The following is a 16,811-nucleotide window of genomic DNA, read 5'->3' as shown; positions in this document are numbered from 1 at the left end:
TCACCCACCGAACTACGAGGGTACTGATAAAAACAATCGTTTTCTTACCGATCATTCGGACGATCAATACCTTACTCACACGATGTTATTTACAAATTCCAACGTCATTCCAACAAAAGGCCCCACCTCCTCTCCATCCACATATTTTTCCCATCGAACGTCTTCCAAGTGAACAGAGATTTATCTTTTTACCTCGAAAGTTGGAAATACCGCTCGTTGTCTTCTTTTCTCCCTCTCCGCGAGTACGAGAATTCCATTCGACTGTTAACCCCAGCCCCGACGAAGGTACATAAACTTTTTTAATTTATCACGCGACCGACTTGCATGAAATATTTTGAAAGTCCCGTGCCAATGGATTAAAAAACTTTCCTGCATGTAGGTCCCAGCATCGTCAACGCGAGCGGTAAATGTGCCAAGCCGAGGGTCTATTCTCGTCCGTCTGAAAGCCAAGCTCGTACGTTATCCCCCCGGAAAAAAAGGAAGAGCTGCGTCTCCCGAAAAAGAAAACAGGTCAGCAACTTTTCCTCCCCGAAAAATAAAGAAGCCGGCGATCGATGCTTGTACACCCATATTCCAGCAATGTTTTCGCCTCTGGGGCGAAATTTAAATCTGTCAGCGACGTCGACGACTCGAGCACGCTGTCAGCTGTCGATAGTAAACATATGCACGCACGAAACGATCGACCGGCTCTCCGGGGTCTCGAGTGCGTGCTGCTTTGGAATGACGGGCGGACGCGTCGAGCGATCGAGCGTGTGAACGAGTCTCCGTTCCGGGGTAAGGGGCGATGGATTTTCGATTCCAGGCTAAGGAGGAGATAGGCAATTTATTTATTATGATGTAGAAGACGGAGGCGGGACCTGCACTCGACGTGTGCCTACTCATGAAGTTGTGCATTTTCCTAATAGAAATCCTTCTGGATAACTTGGCTGGCAATTCTCACAAAACGAAGCAGTTAATCCTTCTACTTGTCATCAGTACAGTTGGCATTTCGCATTTTTATTGGCAAAGGCTATCGATGCACGGTTTGTAGTGAATAAATCTACTACCAATCGATCCATTCAAGACAAATTGACCTAGGGATGGACGTTTTCTACATCGTCATTTTGTTCTTACAAATACAAATTATGTAGTCCTCGATCAAAGCTCAAATGGTTCATCGACGCGTCGACAATGACCGGCCCCCTTTCACTCTGTCTCCGTGTACACTCGATGACGCAAAGCAGCCCGATAAGCCGTCGAACGGAGACCCACTCGGTCAACTGCTAATCATCGTCAGCTCCACGCATTATGTCGTACAGCATCACCGATGGGTGTACATAGCTAAGCACCATTGAAAATCCCTTCAATGTCCCCTTCCAACGAAAAGTCCCATCTCTCTAGCTGCCAGTCAAATTTACATGGGTTCGCAGTATATGTACCCCGAACCAGATAAAATTACCGCGTTAATGCGATTTGCGTTGTTCGGTAATTTGAGATGCGATCAAAACATCTAATGGATTTACGGTCGTAATTCCGTTACGTAGAAGGGTACATTGGAATCTGGTTTGCTAGAATACTTCATGAAAAATGCATTCATTGGATAACGTCAAGGTATTCCAGATGCTAAATGACAAGTGTACGCTAGTGAAAAGTCCACATATGAGTAGTAGGACGAGTTATACCGATGGAAAGTACAGCCCAAATTATTTCGAGCAACATCATAGCAACGCACATGTGTGGAGTGATGAAACATTTACAGCTCGAGATTGGGGAGTTAATCAAGCACGCGACCCGTGCAGAATGAATTGGTAATAAACCACGTGGTGTCTATATAGCTGCCTCGGACCTACTGGGGATGTATAATACAGATGCGATTCCCGGAGAAACGAGGGTGGAGGGAAAAAAGCCCGATCCTCGAGTGGGTCATCATAAAGTGATGCGCGCACGGGAGTTTATCCCGAATCCTTCGTCGAAAAGTATGGGTGGGAGGGGATCGGTTCGTGAGTTACACGACAAACTACTCCTCCACCGACCTTCCCCACTACAATGCCTGTGTACGCAGAGATTGCCTTCTGTGTGTATCGTGAGGAATCGCGCCTGGCTTGCATATTCCCCACAGGCGCAACTACCCTTCGTTTATGTCGAATGTGTGTTGAACGAGTGTTTCTACGGGATGTATCGTCGAGTTTCTCGTGCGATTTCTCGGACCTTGGGCTGTTGACGGAACTTTGGCTCGTGACGTGCTGTGTTAGTTTTATTTGGGACGCTGGATGGTTCAGCTAGTAGAGTTTGTTGAGTTTTCCATGGCTGACGATTGTTTTGTTGTTGTTGTTGTTGTTTCGTTGATGGTTGGTTCAGTTTGATCGATAGAGCCACGGTTCATCCAAAAGTAACACCAATGATATCTGAGGTTATTAATCAACGATACTTATTCTGATCGTCTAGTTAATAATTAGAATTTTCCATTGGTAGATATTCAAACAAACAAAGTAATAATCACTTAAAATCTCCAAAAAGTGTGGTTTCTTTATTACGTTTTTACGAAATTCTTTGGACAACGGCATTGTCCACTCTTACTGCATTGTTCTGGTGATAATGTTGTTATTATTATTGAACTACTTTAAGGTAAATATTCTAATAATGGTGGAATATTGATTGTCATGATACAAATTTCGCACTGCAGCAAAAGCTCAAACGGAGAACCCCTGGGCCAAACTTCCGACCGCAGACTCGCAGCGAAATAGCACGAATTCGAGCACCGCGCCCCAACTCGAAATTTCCCCGTGCAATCTGACAAGTTGCTCCTCAAGCATCAGCTACTTCTCTCGAGAGCCGTAGACGTCTTGATCAAAGCATTCAAAACAATGAGCAAAGTTCCAAGATTGGTCATCCATTTTGTACTCAACGACCCTTGGCATACCTCCCCTCGCCGGAGAACTAGTCCACGCCTCACAGCGTGGACCACACCTATAAACTTGCTCTCGTTCAACTTATTTACCAGAAACTCTCTCTCTCTCTCTCTCTCTCTCTTACTTCAACCGTGAGAGCACTAATCAAGCATCTCAATGTAATGTATCCACACAGTAGCTTCTTTGGCGTATGCACGTATACGCGGCAACAGAATCCCTCTCTGCAGGCATTTGCGTGTACTCGTAAACACAAAGAAGAGAGATGTAGAGCGGAGCTGCTGATATTGATGGTCCTTGGGGTGCGTTTCGCGACATACAGCCAATTTCGCTAGAGGAAGGATAGCATCAATGGGTATAGATGAGGCCAGAGGGTGGGGGAGAGAACATAGCCAGTTATGTTGGCCTAATCAGCTGAAACCCGAGAGCAGTAGCCCTCCCCGCCTTCCACCCACTGCTGGGCTATTCACTTTGTGCGCCAAGCGATCCCACTTGCACTGCCGATAGATCCGCTTACCTGCAGTTATCGCAATTAGCAGGGTTTACATCTCCACCTTTATGTTCGTGTTTAATGTCGAGGAAGAGGAGGAGGAAGGGACGTGGCGGAGTGGTCAGGATACGTAACAGGATTAACTCCATTTGTCATTGGTGGGAGAACAGAAGAGAGATCGAAAAGAAAAGAGAGCCAGTCGGAGGTGAGGGAAGTAATTTCTAATGCACGATGAGTCTTCGGGGATAGTTCGGACAACAAACTCCATCGACTGTAATAGGTGTGGTGATTGTGCCAGTGCACCTCCTCCCGAGGAACAATGGACCTTTTGAGGAAGGCAGTTTAACTAGAACGTTGCCGAATGCAATTTTGCGAGTTAGTTCCGGTGTAGTGGTGGTCGCGAATCTCGCCTAACAATTATTCAATCTATGAATACCCCGGGTCAGCTTCCTTTGCGTTTCGTGATTTCGGTATCTCATTGTACATGTATCGCGAGTGTTTCGTTCTTGAATACGGTTGTCGAGGATTTAAATCTACTTCAAAAATGAATAGTTTGACTCGCGATAGTTTGACCTTTGTAGAAAATATTCTTGTTAGTGGTGTACATTCCTTGTTTTAATTCAATGCAAATGCGTGGAGCTCCTTAAATAGTAGGAACTATTACCACAAGAGTATTATGACCCTTTCATGTCATCATACGAGACACACCTGCGTACAGACAAATTAAGCCGAGGGACTTGTAGTTCAAGCCTATACTCGAGTTCCACTTAGTCCTTTAGTTCTAACTTTGGAAACTAGCGCGTCACTTCGCGGGACTTGAGTAAGGTAACTGGATCCAACAACATGTAACACTCTCCAAAGTAGGTGCGCAACTGTAACAGACTTTCCTTGCGGCTTTGAGGTTGACAGTGTCGATCGTGATTCGCGATTGTCAAACAGAATGGGGAATTTCAAAGTATCATGAGACGAATTTGCTTGGAAAAAAACTACGATACATTTCAGGTTGTACCTACGAAGGATTCCCATACTACTGACTGTATTAGCATTTTTCCGTGTGGAGCTGTTGTTAAACCCGTTGCATCATTCGATAATGCTACGAGAGCCATATTAGATTTCCTCTTAAGCCCATGTATCTCGGAGTGTTTACATCGTGTGCCAAGACCGGAGTGTAGAAAACACCAGAAGGGTCTTCTTCCCATCCTGTTTTACTTTGGCTTTGCCGTACTAGTCTGTAGTTTACAAAGATAGCCAGACACGAATGGAACTTCCTCCCCCCAAAGAAAGAAGAAAGAAGAGATGAGCTCAAGTTTCTCCTATTCCATGGTTGTATGAATCTCGGACCACTGGCCTTTTTCACGAACATAAATCTTTACTAGCGTTTCATACGCACACTGCTTTTAATGCCACTGTTGATGTTGGCTGACGTATATTCGGTTCTACCTGGAGTAATAATTCACGATTTTTGCGAGAAAATACATTTTATTCCTTCTTTATATGACTCTGTAAAGTATGGTTAGGCGTAAAAATGGCGAAAAATATGGAACATAACCTCAAAAACCGAAAATAAACCTACAAATGGTCGAAAAATCATCAATTCCAACGTACGAGAGTTTTCTTCCTCCCCAATTTTTCGCGGAGAAACGTGAATACACCCACTGCGGCTGCTGACAAAGTCTCTTATAAATAACAATATCATTCATTGTGCTCTCATTGAATCATGAAAACTGGGACACGCGCTCCGTACGTGGCACCATACATGTGTAAATATCGCCATTAATCTGGACCTTCTCGAGAGTTAATCCGGTCGGCCCCTTCGATTCCCACGAGAGCAGGGGGCGGGCGAGCGTGTCTCTTGCAATTTTCAGAACTACACCGCTTCTACCGAACTGGTAGCCTAGTTTTGCGATTTCCAAGAGAGAAAGGGCGAGGTTGGGGAAGAATCTGTCTTACTTAAACTCTATGTTGGGGGGGTATGATGCATACGTAAACTGTTTCAGCGAGATCAAAATTTATGGGATGCGCTCTTTAGGCCATTGTGGATTCCATTCAAATTCATGATCACACGAGTGTCTGAGTAGACAGCTTTGAAAATCAATCGATTCTTTTCAAGCCTCCGTTACAAATGAAAATGGCACAATAATCATAACTGCGTTTCATTGTAGTGCAACCAGAAAACAAGGGGGGAGCACGCGAGAGCAATTTGGCCTTTTCCTCCTTCATGGCGAGTCTTGGTTTTATCGGCCTTGGAAGTCATGGAGCCCCGAATTCATGGGTCTCGTTAATGCGATTCAAATTATTCTCCCCTGCATTGGAGCATAGGGGGGTGAGGTCGTGCACGTGTCTTTCGCCCGTGGACCTTTACGAGGGCTCCATACGATGCTCATTTCTGTTTCATGCAAATCTTCCGTAAGCCGCTTTTGGCACACATGTATACCTGTAGTACGGACGTGTGTTGTGTGCACCCTGGCTCCTCCTTCTCCTATTTCTGTTGTATTGTATCTGTGGTACAGTGGTCGGGACAGGTCTGGTTTCTTTCGTTTTTCGCTTGTAAACGCTTTAATGAGCGGCTTGTGCGTCTGTGCTCCAAAGGGTTGGAAATTTTTTGTGTTGGCTTGCGGGTCTGGTAGGAAATCTTAGTTAAAGGTTGGCCTTGCTTGTTTGGAGAACAATCGTGGGTTTATCAGTATTAATTGTGGACCGTAATGCATGAGTATGAATGACAATATTAGCACTACTGGTATCATTGTTAAAATAAAGCAAAAAATTTGAAGGACTAAAATTAAACAGCAAAAATTACCATTTTATTTTGGGACTAGTATTGACTGGTATTGATGAATCGTAATAACTGTGTGTGTGTGTCTATTGTTTCATTTTCATTAGAAAAATTAATAATGAATTGTAACAACTAACATAATGTATTAACGATTCAATTTAAAATAGTCTGATAATTTTAGTACGACAAACCAATAACTGATTTTAAGCCCATTTTATCATAAAGATTAATAAAAATAATAATGAATCACGTGATAATGACTCACTTTGATTAATATCAAACGTTTCATTACGAGTTGATAAGTTAAGTAGTATATTTTGGAGGAATTTAAAACAAATAATTTATTTGTAGTTTAAGTAAAGATAACGAGTATCTGCGTGAGAAAGATAATTATTAACTTCTCTTAGGAGGCTTTTCTAAAGTAAACACGTGTGATTAAAGTCACGGACTACGCCAGGTTTATCGAGCTAATGAACAGGTACTAAGCGCTCAAAAAAGTAAGAATTTTTTTTTTCCGTTTTTTCTTAAATTATGTTCATCATAATTTTTATCAAAATAATTTTTAATTGCAGGTTCAACGGTAGTGACGTTCATTCAAGATAACGGTCCAACTAAAATAAACTTGTTTAAAAGATTGCCATACTTTTTCCCTGAGGCTAAAACTACGTCACTTACCTTTTGTAAGAATGGATTTAATAATAAAAATTAACAAAAAGCATGAGGAGGGGGATAAGGAAAAGAGATAAAGTCAGTCTCATCTTTAGCAAGAGAAACTATCTGTCTTTCCAGAGCTCTGACATCCAGTGTAATATTCCGTGACTTTCGCTTTGCTCATCAAAGACACAAGCTCGTTAGGGTAAAAGTTTTTTTGCTGTCCTTCTCCTACAAATGCTGGTTGTTGTCGCGTTGACGGGATGCAGAAGAAGAAGAAGCAGCAGCGCCCAAGCTGAAGCCAGAGAGCGAGATAGAAGACGTGGGATAAAATGAAGCGGAACGAGAAACAGGTAGGAAGTGAGAATCCAAGCGATAACTGATCTCGTTATCTCTTCCACGCTTCCGCTTTTTGGCAATTATTGCGAGTTCTCTCTCCCATCGTTCTGTTGGGATATTTTTTTTTTCCTCTTCCTCGACTGAAATTCTAACGACTTCGGTTATTCTCTCCTAGGTGTGGATACAGCAATAAATTTTCCTCAAACTTTAATTAACACTTTGCTTATTGTCTTTGTATTGCAATTTACGGATCAAAAATAATGTTTTCCTTCAAAAATATTAATTTTTGTTTGTTTGTTCACTAAAAATAATTTAAAACATAACTCCTTCGGTTTTGTATGTTTACTAATAAATGTGTAGTTTCATAATGATTTTGGGCAACATCACCAATGCTAATCGAGTAACATCAATGTCCATAATTGAATATCTTACGTGTAATGACAAACTTATGATGATAACTTCCAAAGCAACTTTTCTACAGGTTAAGATACACAATCAAAAATATTTTGAACAAACCAAATGGTAATCAATAATGTGAGAGAAGAAAAGGACATGACCAATTCAATAAATACCGTTCAATAAATGAATGCTCCACCGACGATTTTCTCCCAAAATAAAAATAACGTGCACCAAATAGCACCTAGTACGAACGAATCTACATGTACTTATCCATATCCACCAATCAGTCTATACATATTTCATAAAGCTTCCGGCCCCGGCATTCGTATCATTCCATCCGGCATCCAAAGCAATAACCATCCATCACCCACCGGCCCCGCAACCAAATGATGCATTCCAAAGTCTCAAAGGCAAAGATAGAGAGCCAGAGCCCATCGACAAACGTGAGATCCCTCAGCTGTCCACAGTGTCACGTTTGGAATTCGTCCTTGGCAAAGGCACGCGCGCGCACACACATACACGGGAATGTCGGAGCCCTCCACCTATAATTAGCTCTCCTTTCCCTCGCGCTTCACTCCAAGTCGCAAGTCTCTTGATGAATATTCCCGTGCCCGAATTTCTACGCGACCAGCACGCAAGTCCCGGGGAAGTAAGACTCAATAAGGCACAAGGAGTCCCTGATAACGAAGCAGGAGCCTCGAAAGCAATCGAACATATCCTTTGATTCGGGGCATGGAGGGCTCCAATACATAGAGCTATGGCGTGCGTCCTCGTTCGCCTCTCCGGAGAGAGACCGGCAAACCATCTCATGATTTAACGCTCGGCTGTTTGAAAACTATCGATTGGTTTGTGTGACTGAGTGCTTGTAGTTTCTTCTTCCCTTACCTCAGCTCCCCTCCGGCTCTGGATGCCAGTGACTTGTGATTGAAATCGAAATTCAGGAGTTTGCACGTCGCGCTCCTTCTCTTCGCTTGGAATCGAGTTGCCCGAGAGTAAGGGTAAGTAATCAGTTGGCCATTCGAACGGAATCGCTAAGCTGCTTTGGATGACGAAAGTTTGTTGGTCGAGCGTGTGTGCGCGCGTTTGTCAACCGGATTTGAATTTCATGGATCGATGCAGGTTGATGAAGATTTTTTTCGGCATGATTTCCATTCCTAAATTGATGTACGAGTGTTATTTGAGTTTCAATTTTTTCCAGTAAACCTTTTGATCATTGGTCCATCTGGTGAGCTTTTTATTTTGTCATTTTGAATTTTTTAGTAAATGAGGAATCGTATAAACAAACTAGTTTAATGATTGTGATCAATTAGTATGACCAAGTCATCTAAATTAATCATAATATTCAGTCAGTCGTAGGTTGATCCAATATAAATTCTACACATACTCAATACCAGAACTATCTAACACTTGTTCGACCCAGAAAACCAAAAAATCCAATATAAATCCTAGTGAAGAAAAAAAAAAAAAAAAAAACCTGATATAATCCTCTTACCAGTGTACAAACGCCAGTCCGATCAGCTTTACACTCTTGGTCCAATTACCTCCGTCAACTCACAAACTTCGGTTGTCCGCAAAGGAACGGCCGATCCACCTCTCTTTGACCAAATTCCAACCGAGAGGGATAAGTCGTGGAGAAATCGTCGTGTACACACAACGACCAATTCCACCACCACTGCACGACACATATAAAGTACATAGAAGAGCCAGAGGAGGACGGAGATCTGTGGCGCAAACATCGAGTAATGCCTACGACGAAGACCCCTTTTTCGTCCGCCCGTAAGAGTTACCACGCCACTTGTTAACTTACTTCGCGCCGATTGTAACTTATTGGATGCTGTGGCTGGGAGGACTAAAATCTCGAAGGGGCGTGTAACGTGAGACGGTAAACGTGGAAATACCGCTGGATTGGTTTATTTTCTCACCCTACCCGGGCGTTGCGTCAAGTTCCACGGAAGGTGACGCGCAAGGATTCTTCTCAAACAATGAATTACAAATGACGACAAACGTACGGAGTACAAGGGAAAGGACGCCATGAGCACAAAAAAAATCAAATTAATCAACCCCACAGCGTACCCCGTACCAAAAAACAATCAATAATGGCAGGTTTTTCTTGTCAGTGTCCCCTACCCCCCGAAATTCCTCCAGACGACACGATTGTACATCCATCACGCATACACCTAATAGCGAGTGAATTTGTCTTTCAGCCAAGGTACCGCAAGCTCGTGCTTCGGAACAACCCTAGCCGAGCCATGGACAAACCCACCCTCTCTGGCTGTCTCTCTCTCATCCCTTGAACACACGCGTATCGTCCCGAGCGCTTCTTCAAACAAAGTCCCGCCCCGCGTACGTACACATAACGTGGAGCAGATTTTCCTTTGGCTCCACGCGGCAAACCGCAGCAGAGAGATCCCTCATACGTACGCTATCGATTAGCCAGTAAATTTAGCAGGTAGCCCGTGTATGGCTTCTCTTGCTCTTTCGGCTGCACGTAGTCGGGGAGTTGGTAGTTTGTCGAGAAGTGCAAAGTTCCTAGCTCTGCCGGGGGATCGGATCGTTGTCTTGTCCTTTTTTTTTCTGTTACTGGCAACCCCTTTTGGCTTAGTTATTTTTTTTATTTTTTTTTTTTTTTGGCACGACTGTGGAGGTGAAAAAGAGCTTTGCTGAATTTTTTTAGCGTGGGCGAGCTTTTTTTCTTTTTTTTTTGTCTTTTCGGCTTTTGTGCGGATTAGTTCGGAGTCTAGTGTACTTGGGACTCATTAATAACCGAGTGGATCTCGAGGACGCTGCTTTTTAGGTATTCCGTGAAAGGTTTTCTTTCAACGTTGCGAAAGAAGGTTTCGAGCTGTGGTTGATTGATGAAAAGCAGTGCTTACTTATATACAATCTTTTTTTGTGTTTACGATCCCTTTGAGCTTATAGCTGTCAAATGGACAGTCCATTATTTAATCAAAGCAAGAATCTTAAAAATTGATAAGGTCAAAGCACATCTCCCTCAAAATAATAAACTCGAGACTCCAGCCGAACTGTACAAGCTCCGATACAAAATGAGCTGCTTTTTCCCCAACAAATTTTCTCTAAAAATGCACATTTTAATAACTAGTTTGAACTCCCCGGATGCGCACCAGCACATACATCCATGTCGAGCCAACCCGGCTTCCGTCTATAAATTCCGATAACCCCACTGGGGGTTTGAGTATAATCCCGCCCCTTCCTGGCCAGGAAAATCAAACAATTACCATATCAAAGGCTCCATTATCGAGACACGCGAAAATTCCAACTAAATCCCCTATCAGCTTACTCGTAAGACTTGTCAGCCTCATCTCCCTCTCGCTCCCGGTTACCCGCACACCCGTACGACCGAGGCCTCTCGCAACAACTTAACGAACGTGCCGTAGTGCTCGCGCAATTAAAGCTTACACCACGATCGACCCGTCCCTCCCACCCGTCTCTGCTGTTGCTGCTTTGGGTAATGGATTATTTAAATGACCCGGCCTTCATTAAGCTCTCGTCTCAACCAACCGAAAGCTAGAGAATTAAGCAGTCATAAACTCCCCCCCCCCACCGTGCGTGTGTGTGTGTGTGTGTACGCGAGTGCCTCGTAAATTCTTGTTTCCGGTCGGTGGATACGCCTCGATGTCTAAGAAGGCGCTACACGGCGTACCTTGTGGGGACTCCATCCGTGTTAGGGAGTTGCGGTTAAGTGTACTTTTAGCGCGAGCGTTGGGTTAATTTAGGGAGGTCTTGAGCTAGGGAGGGCGGGCTCGTATGTTTGTGAGAGAGAGAGAGAGAAGGTGCTTTGTTTTGGATTCAATTTTAAGAACCGCGTTAGTGGTGTACCGTCGTGTCCTTTTTGGGACGTCGTTTGACGAGGTTATCCAAGGTGGGTTGCAAAGTTGTATTTACATCAGAAATGGAGCGGCGAGAGCTGAAAGTTTACGCGGTAATGTTTGTTCTTCGAAGGAGCTTTCTTTTTCATTCGTGTCTTAAACTAAAATACGTTTTGTCAAATTATTATACATTGACCTCTTTCCATCTCAATTGCGTTATGTATATTTTTTATAGAAAACGTGACGTTCCAATTTAGATGGAAAGAGGTCAATGTATAATAATTTGACATAATACTTACCCATCGATTAATAACATCAATATCTAAAATACGTTTTGTTTTACTCAACTTTCAAGGATAATGTACTTTTAAAGTGATTAAAAGTTCCGTGAGAACGAGATGGGGTTCAAGTGCGTATGTATACTTATTTTTCATTTAAGTAAAAGTGCAGTGCAACAAGTTTCTGACTTTCTTTCGAAGGTTTTTTTCTTTTTTCATTCAACTTGCCAAAGTTCTCTTTTCAGAAGTAAGAAAAGCTCGCCAACATTTTTGCAAAATGTAGCAAACTTACGTGGAGGGTATATTTTTTTTATTTCAATCGTTGCGTTTTAAACTATGGGCATCGTACGTTGATTATCTAAACCGAAGAGAAAAGTAGTTTTAAAATAAGACAAAGAAGAGCGGCCATTAGAGTAATACCAATAGAAAACAGTAACGTTTCAGAGTAAGCTTTACTTTCATATTCCCCCTTCGTATACTTGAACTCACGGATCGTACAATCCAGAGAATTACTTAATGGCCGCTAATTGAATAGATTACTGGGAGTAACGAAAAAAAAAAAAAAAGAAACCTTCTTTCAACTCTTAATTGCCAGGCATTCTGAAAGAATCTAAATCGAGCTTGGAAACTTTTAATCCCTATACCCTCTGCCATAATAATTTGCATTTTAATTTTCGATGCGCAAAACGCGGATCGTAAAAATACCCAGTTCCCCCCTTATTATCCTTCCGCTTTCATCGCGAGCAGCTTCGAGAGAAGCGAAGGTTGGATCTTAATGAAATTCACAGCGAGTTTCACATCCTCCTGCTCTTACACCTCAAGGTGTACATATTTATAGATTTGTCTTTCATACATACAAATGTGGATCTCACTAACCTGTGCACCAACGCGTCCCTTTCTCAGCCTCGGCACGTCCGTATGGCTCCAGTCTGACTTGGCCCAGGGCTCGACCCTGCCCAAGTCACTGCTCAGATTCACCTCTCCCAATTGATTGTGTACGAATTTTCTGACGTTCCAGGGCAAATCGTTATGCCTGCAAAGAAAAATGAAGCATGAGCGCGGTGGGGTCCACCACTACTGCTGATTGAATCTTTGAGAGTAATGGATTTTTATTTGCAGGAAGGTATTGGCTTCGAGTTAAAAAAAAGCTCAAAGAAATTAGTTCGATGAGCCGGTGGACGGAGATTAATTGGGCATCGTGCTGAAGACAGCTTTTATTGAGTGAACGGCCGATTTAATGCTGCAAGGATCACGTTTCATTACTCTCTGCCTGTTCGATTTGACAACTAATCTCTGGGTTGTTGGTGAACGTGAAGATGACACGAGTACTCAAGTTGATTTTAATTGAATTTATTTTCACTAAAGGGAGCTATTTGACATTTTTAATACCTTTACTGAAAAGAGCTTTTTTCCCGGGTTTATCTAAATAACTAAATGGTAAACTTTTTTGTGTGTCTGTTTTTATTCCATTATTACTACAGTATTTACTGCAGTAGGTACATTTGATAATAATATAAATATTTTATCATCACTGTTTAAAAAACTCATATGCTCATTTACTTGTTTATTTTATAATTTAAGCATAATAATATTATCTATAAAATATGTCTGACCATACATAGTCATACATCATTTCGTATATATGTTTATTTATTTAAGCAGAAACTCGATACTTGACTGATACCTGCTTATAGATATCACACTCTACTCATAATGTATTATATAACTGTATTTATTTATTTATTTGTTCAGTGTGTATTTATGTATCAATCTGTTTATTTATTTATTTCTGCGTTCATATTTATTGAAGTAAAACGAAAATACCTAATAATAATGCTTGATCATACATGATTTATTCTACATCATACTTATTTTATTTATTGATTTAGTTTGCTCTTGTATTTACTCGTTTGTGTATTCATTAAAATCAAATAAAAACATATAAGAGACATGCTAAAAAAAGTTATTTGACTTAGTACGACTTATTTTATGTAGAATTCACATTTTGTTTTGCATAGAACGTATAATCATAATCATACGGATTAATTCTTTCGAAGTGATTTATTAGTTTATTAAATTATTTGATCATTCATGAATTTGAGTAAATTAACATCACATAAGAATAATGTATGACTTGGCATACGTTTCTATAGTTGGGAATCATGGACAATCACACAAAAGTAATGTCTGACTAAAATAGACTTGTTCTACTTGTGAGAAAGAATGAGACCGTACAGAATTAGTGTTGAATAATAAATATTTTTATTCGATTGGAAAATTAGTATTGAGACTGGATATTCAACACTCTTGGTAAATATGAGACTGTTAGTTCAAAAAAACTGAGTGTAGCATGTAAAGAAGTTGATAAATAAAGATTACCATACCTACTCATAAATAGATACTATAAGCTTATTACTATTAGTGTAGATAGTTTTTCTTACTTTCAAATTAAAAAGTTATAAAATAAATGTACTTAATACTAATAATTTAGGGGTACAAAAGCATGTACTAGCAGTGTCTGACCATGTATGACTTGTTCTACTTAATAGACATGATATAATTTTTTACAGAAATGAAATCACGTAGGAGTTGTGTCTGGACATATGTATCTTACTTTTGTCACAAATCAAAATTAAATCACATATGTATAGTTTATGTATAACTATAAAGTATGTGAAACTTCAATGAAAAGAAAGCACTGTCTATCACTAAAGCTTCCGTCAAACTATCAAAGCTAAAGGATTGGATAGTTGTCCATTCAATTCGTGAAGTAACCAGAGAAGCAGCTACTCCAATAAATTTACAAAAGAGCTATTCAGTCAATGCCATCACATCAAGCCAACCGTATCCTTTGAGCTCAATTCCTTTTCCCTTAACCACTCCATACATCCCAAAAAAAACCAACAAGCACCCAATACACATGAAAGAAATCACTCACCCGTCAATCAGAGGCACTTCGGAGAGAATCCTGTAGACCACGAGCAGTCGCTCCTCGTGGGTTATTGGCGCGGACTGTAGGAGCAGGGGCAGGAAGAAGCCACCGAAAAATAGGGCCACGACCAGAAGGACGATCGGTGCTATGAGCTTACACTTGCGTCGGGGACTGTTGCTGTCGTCATCTCGTCGCTCCTTGCTGCTGCTGCCGCTGCTCGGCGAGTCCTCGCACGGAGGTGGCAACCGCACTGTGCCGTTGCACGGCGCCACGTCTGGCAGTTCGGTTAGGCACGTTGTCTGCAACAGAGAGCCATCAAGGTGAGATAAATTAGACAAACCGATGACTTATGAAAGTTGCTAATGTATTAAAAATTATATTGTCTTGTGCTTGAATTTTTGTTTAACAGGTGGCAATTGTGTAATTTTGGGGTGTTGGTCATATTTCATAATTTTAAGGCAAATTAACAATTTAATTTTTCTATTAAAGTAAAGATAATACATTAAGGAACATTAAGAATTCAAATTAACAACACGATTAAAAATGTTTCGTAATGGTATTAAATTTTGCGAAAACTTAAATGGATCGAGGAACTTTTAATGGAACTAAAACCGATTGATTTCGCTTCAGTAATTTCAGGAGGGAAATGGCTTCTTTTTCAAGGTAAAGTTTAAAGTTTTACCTTCGCTCTAATTGAGAGATAACTGATTGAAATCCCAGTTGGAAGGAATTTTCTGCTGCTTAGCAATTGTTGAAAATTTCTCTGGAATTACTCTTAACGATACAACTTTATTCAATTGCTTCTAATTGTATAAGTTTGATAGGTAAAAATAACAAAAGATAAATCTGCTTCGTAATTATTTTGAAGATATTTTTGCATGGTATGGGGGAAACGAAAAACCCTTGAAATTCTTATAGACAAAGTGTAAAATATTTCAGTTTATAAAAAAATTACGTAATGTTATTTAAAACTCATCGAGCATCGTTTAAACCGACCTTGAAAATGTTTCGACCGTTTCGACCTTGAAAATGAAATGATGATGCTGATAGAATTAAAACTCTCCTCTCTAAAAAAAAATCACCTCTGCTCCCCATTGTAACCTCTAGTAAAAGCAATAGTTGAAAATTATCGAGCAAATCGTTCCCTTCATCCGCACCAAACTTAATCCACACCCCAGCTATTAATCGGTTTCTCGTCATAAGTACGCGCTGCAATTACCAGTTCATCTGAAATGCACTTTGAGACGAAAAATCATCTGTGGCCGACCCTTCACGGCAAAGTAGGCTTTCACGGGTACGCGAATAATGAAAGCCCACTCGGAGTAGCAGGGATTACTCATCCAAGGCTGCAGAGGAGCAGAAAGAAGTGAAAATTTTTCAATCGTCCAAAGAGAGACGTGCTGAATCTTTTAATACTGAGCTCCCGACACGGCTTCAGAGTCGCGGGGACCGAAAAAAAGGAGGAAGCTCAAGGATGACGCGGGACGCGCGTGGAGGATTTTCGAAGCGTGAAAAGTAGATGATCGCGTAATCCCGGGGTGGACTCTCGGAAGGCATAATAACAGAATTAAACTATCAGCCAGGCGGACGGAGTGGGATTGGAGCTGGCGAACTTTCCCTCTGGAACTCCTTGGAAATGTCACCTGCTCTGAAATCTTTTTCCCCACCTCCCGGTTCTCTGTTTTTTTTTTGCTCGTCAGTTGCGTTTCTTTACCTTTTCTTGCTTTGATCCTTTGATTTCAACCTGTGGCGTTTTTATGCCAGGTTTTTTTCGTACTTTTACTTCCACTTCCACTATTTTACTTTTTATCTCGAGTATTTTAAGCTTCTTGATGCATCTCTGTTCGAATTGCTTCTCTGGGCTATAAAAGTTATGTTTCCTGTCTACGCTGTCGGAAAGACGCGCGAGGAGATGTTTATTTTTGCTCCCTTCTTTATGGAGCTTCGTGGTGAATTACTCCATAAAAATGTATTTTACAGAAGCTTCAACTGCTATGGCAATTATTTCAATAAATCATTCTGATCTCATGATACTTTCGGTTATTTAGCCTTTATTTTAAGACTGCGGTTATTGAGGATTTAAAGTTAATCTTCGTATATTTTGAGGGTGCATTTTCATGGGGTAGTTTATGTGATTTATTACCTCGTTTAGGGCTCTGATTTTTATGCAGAAATACACGCTGAATTACATCCAATAAATATTCACATGATCCTTTCAAAACATTGCACGCAAAAGC

General features: G+C 41.1%; 1 protein-coding gene across 1 annotated transcript in view; it reads right to left on the bottom strand.

Annotated features, from left to right (window-relative positions):
- The window catches only part of LOC106639027 (uncharacterized), a 213,443-nt gene that overhangs the window by 63,695 nt on the left and 132,937 nt on the right, over window positions 1–16,811 (bottom strand). The window contains exons 3-4 of the mRNA XM_089588923.1: window positions 14,581–14,873; window positions 12,519–12,675 (exon numbers count right to left, since the gene is read on the bottom strand). Of these exons, the coding sequence (XP_089445049.1) occupies window positions 12,519–12,675; window positions 14,581–14,873 (450 nt within the window). The remainder of the gene's footprint in view (window positions 1–12,518; window positions 12,676–14,580; window positions 14,874–16,811) is intronic.

The sequence above is a fragment of the Copidosoma floridanum genome, unplaced genomic scaffold (genome assembly GCF_036245765.1).
Source record: "Copidosoma floridanum isolate Cflo_tuat_1 unplaced genomic scaffold, Cflo_Japanese_pri ptg000007l, whole genome shotgun sequence".
Taxonomy (NCBI): Eukaryota; Metazoa; Arthropoda; class Insecta; order Hymenoptera; family Encyrtidae; genus Copidosoma; species Copidosoma floridanum.
Note: the sequence above shows the minus strand (reverse complement) of the source record. Positions and strands in the feature narration are given on the sequence as shown.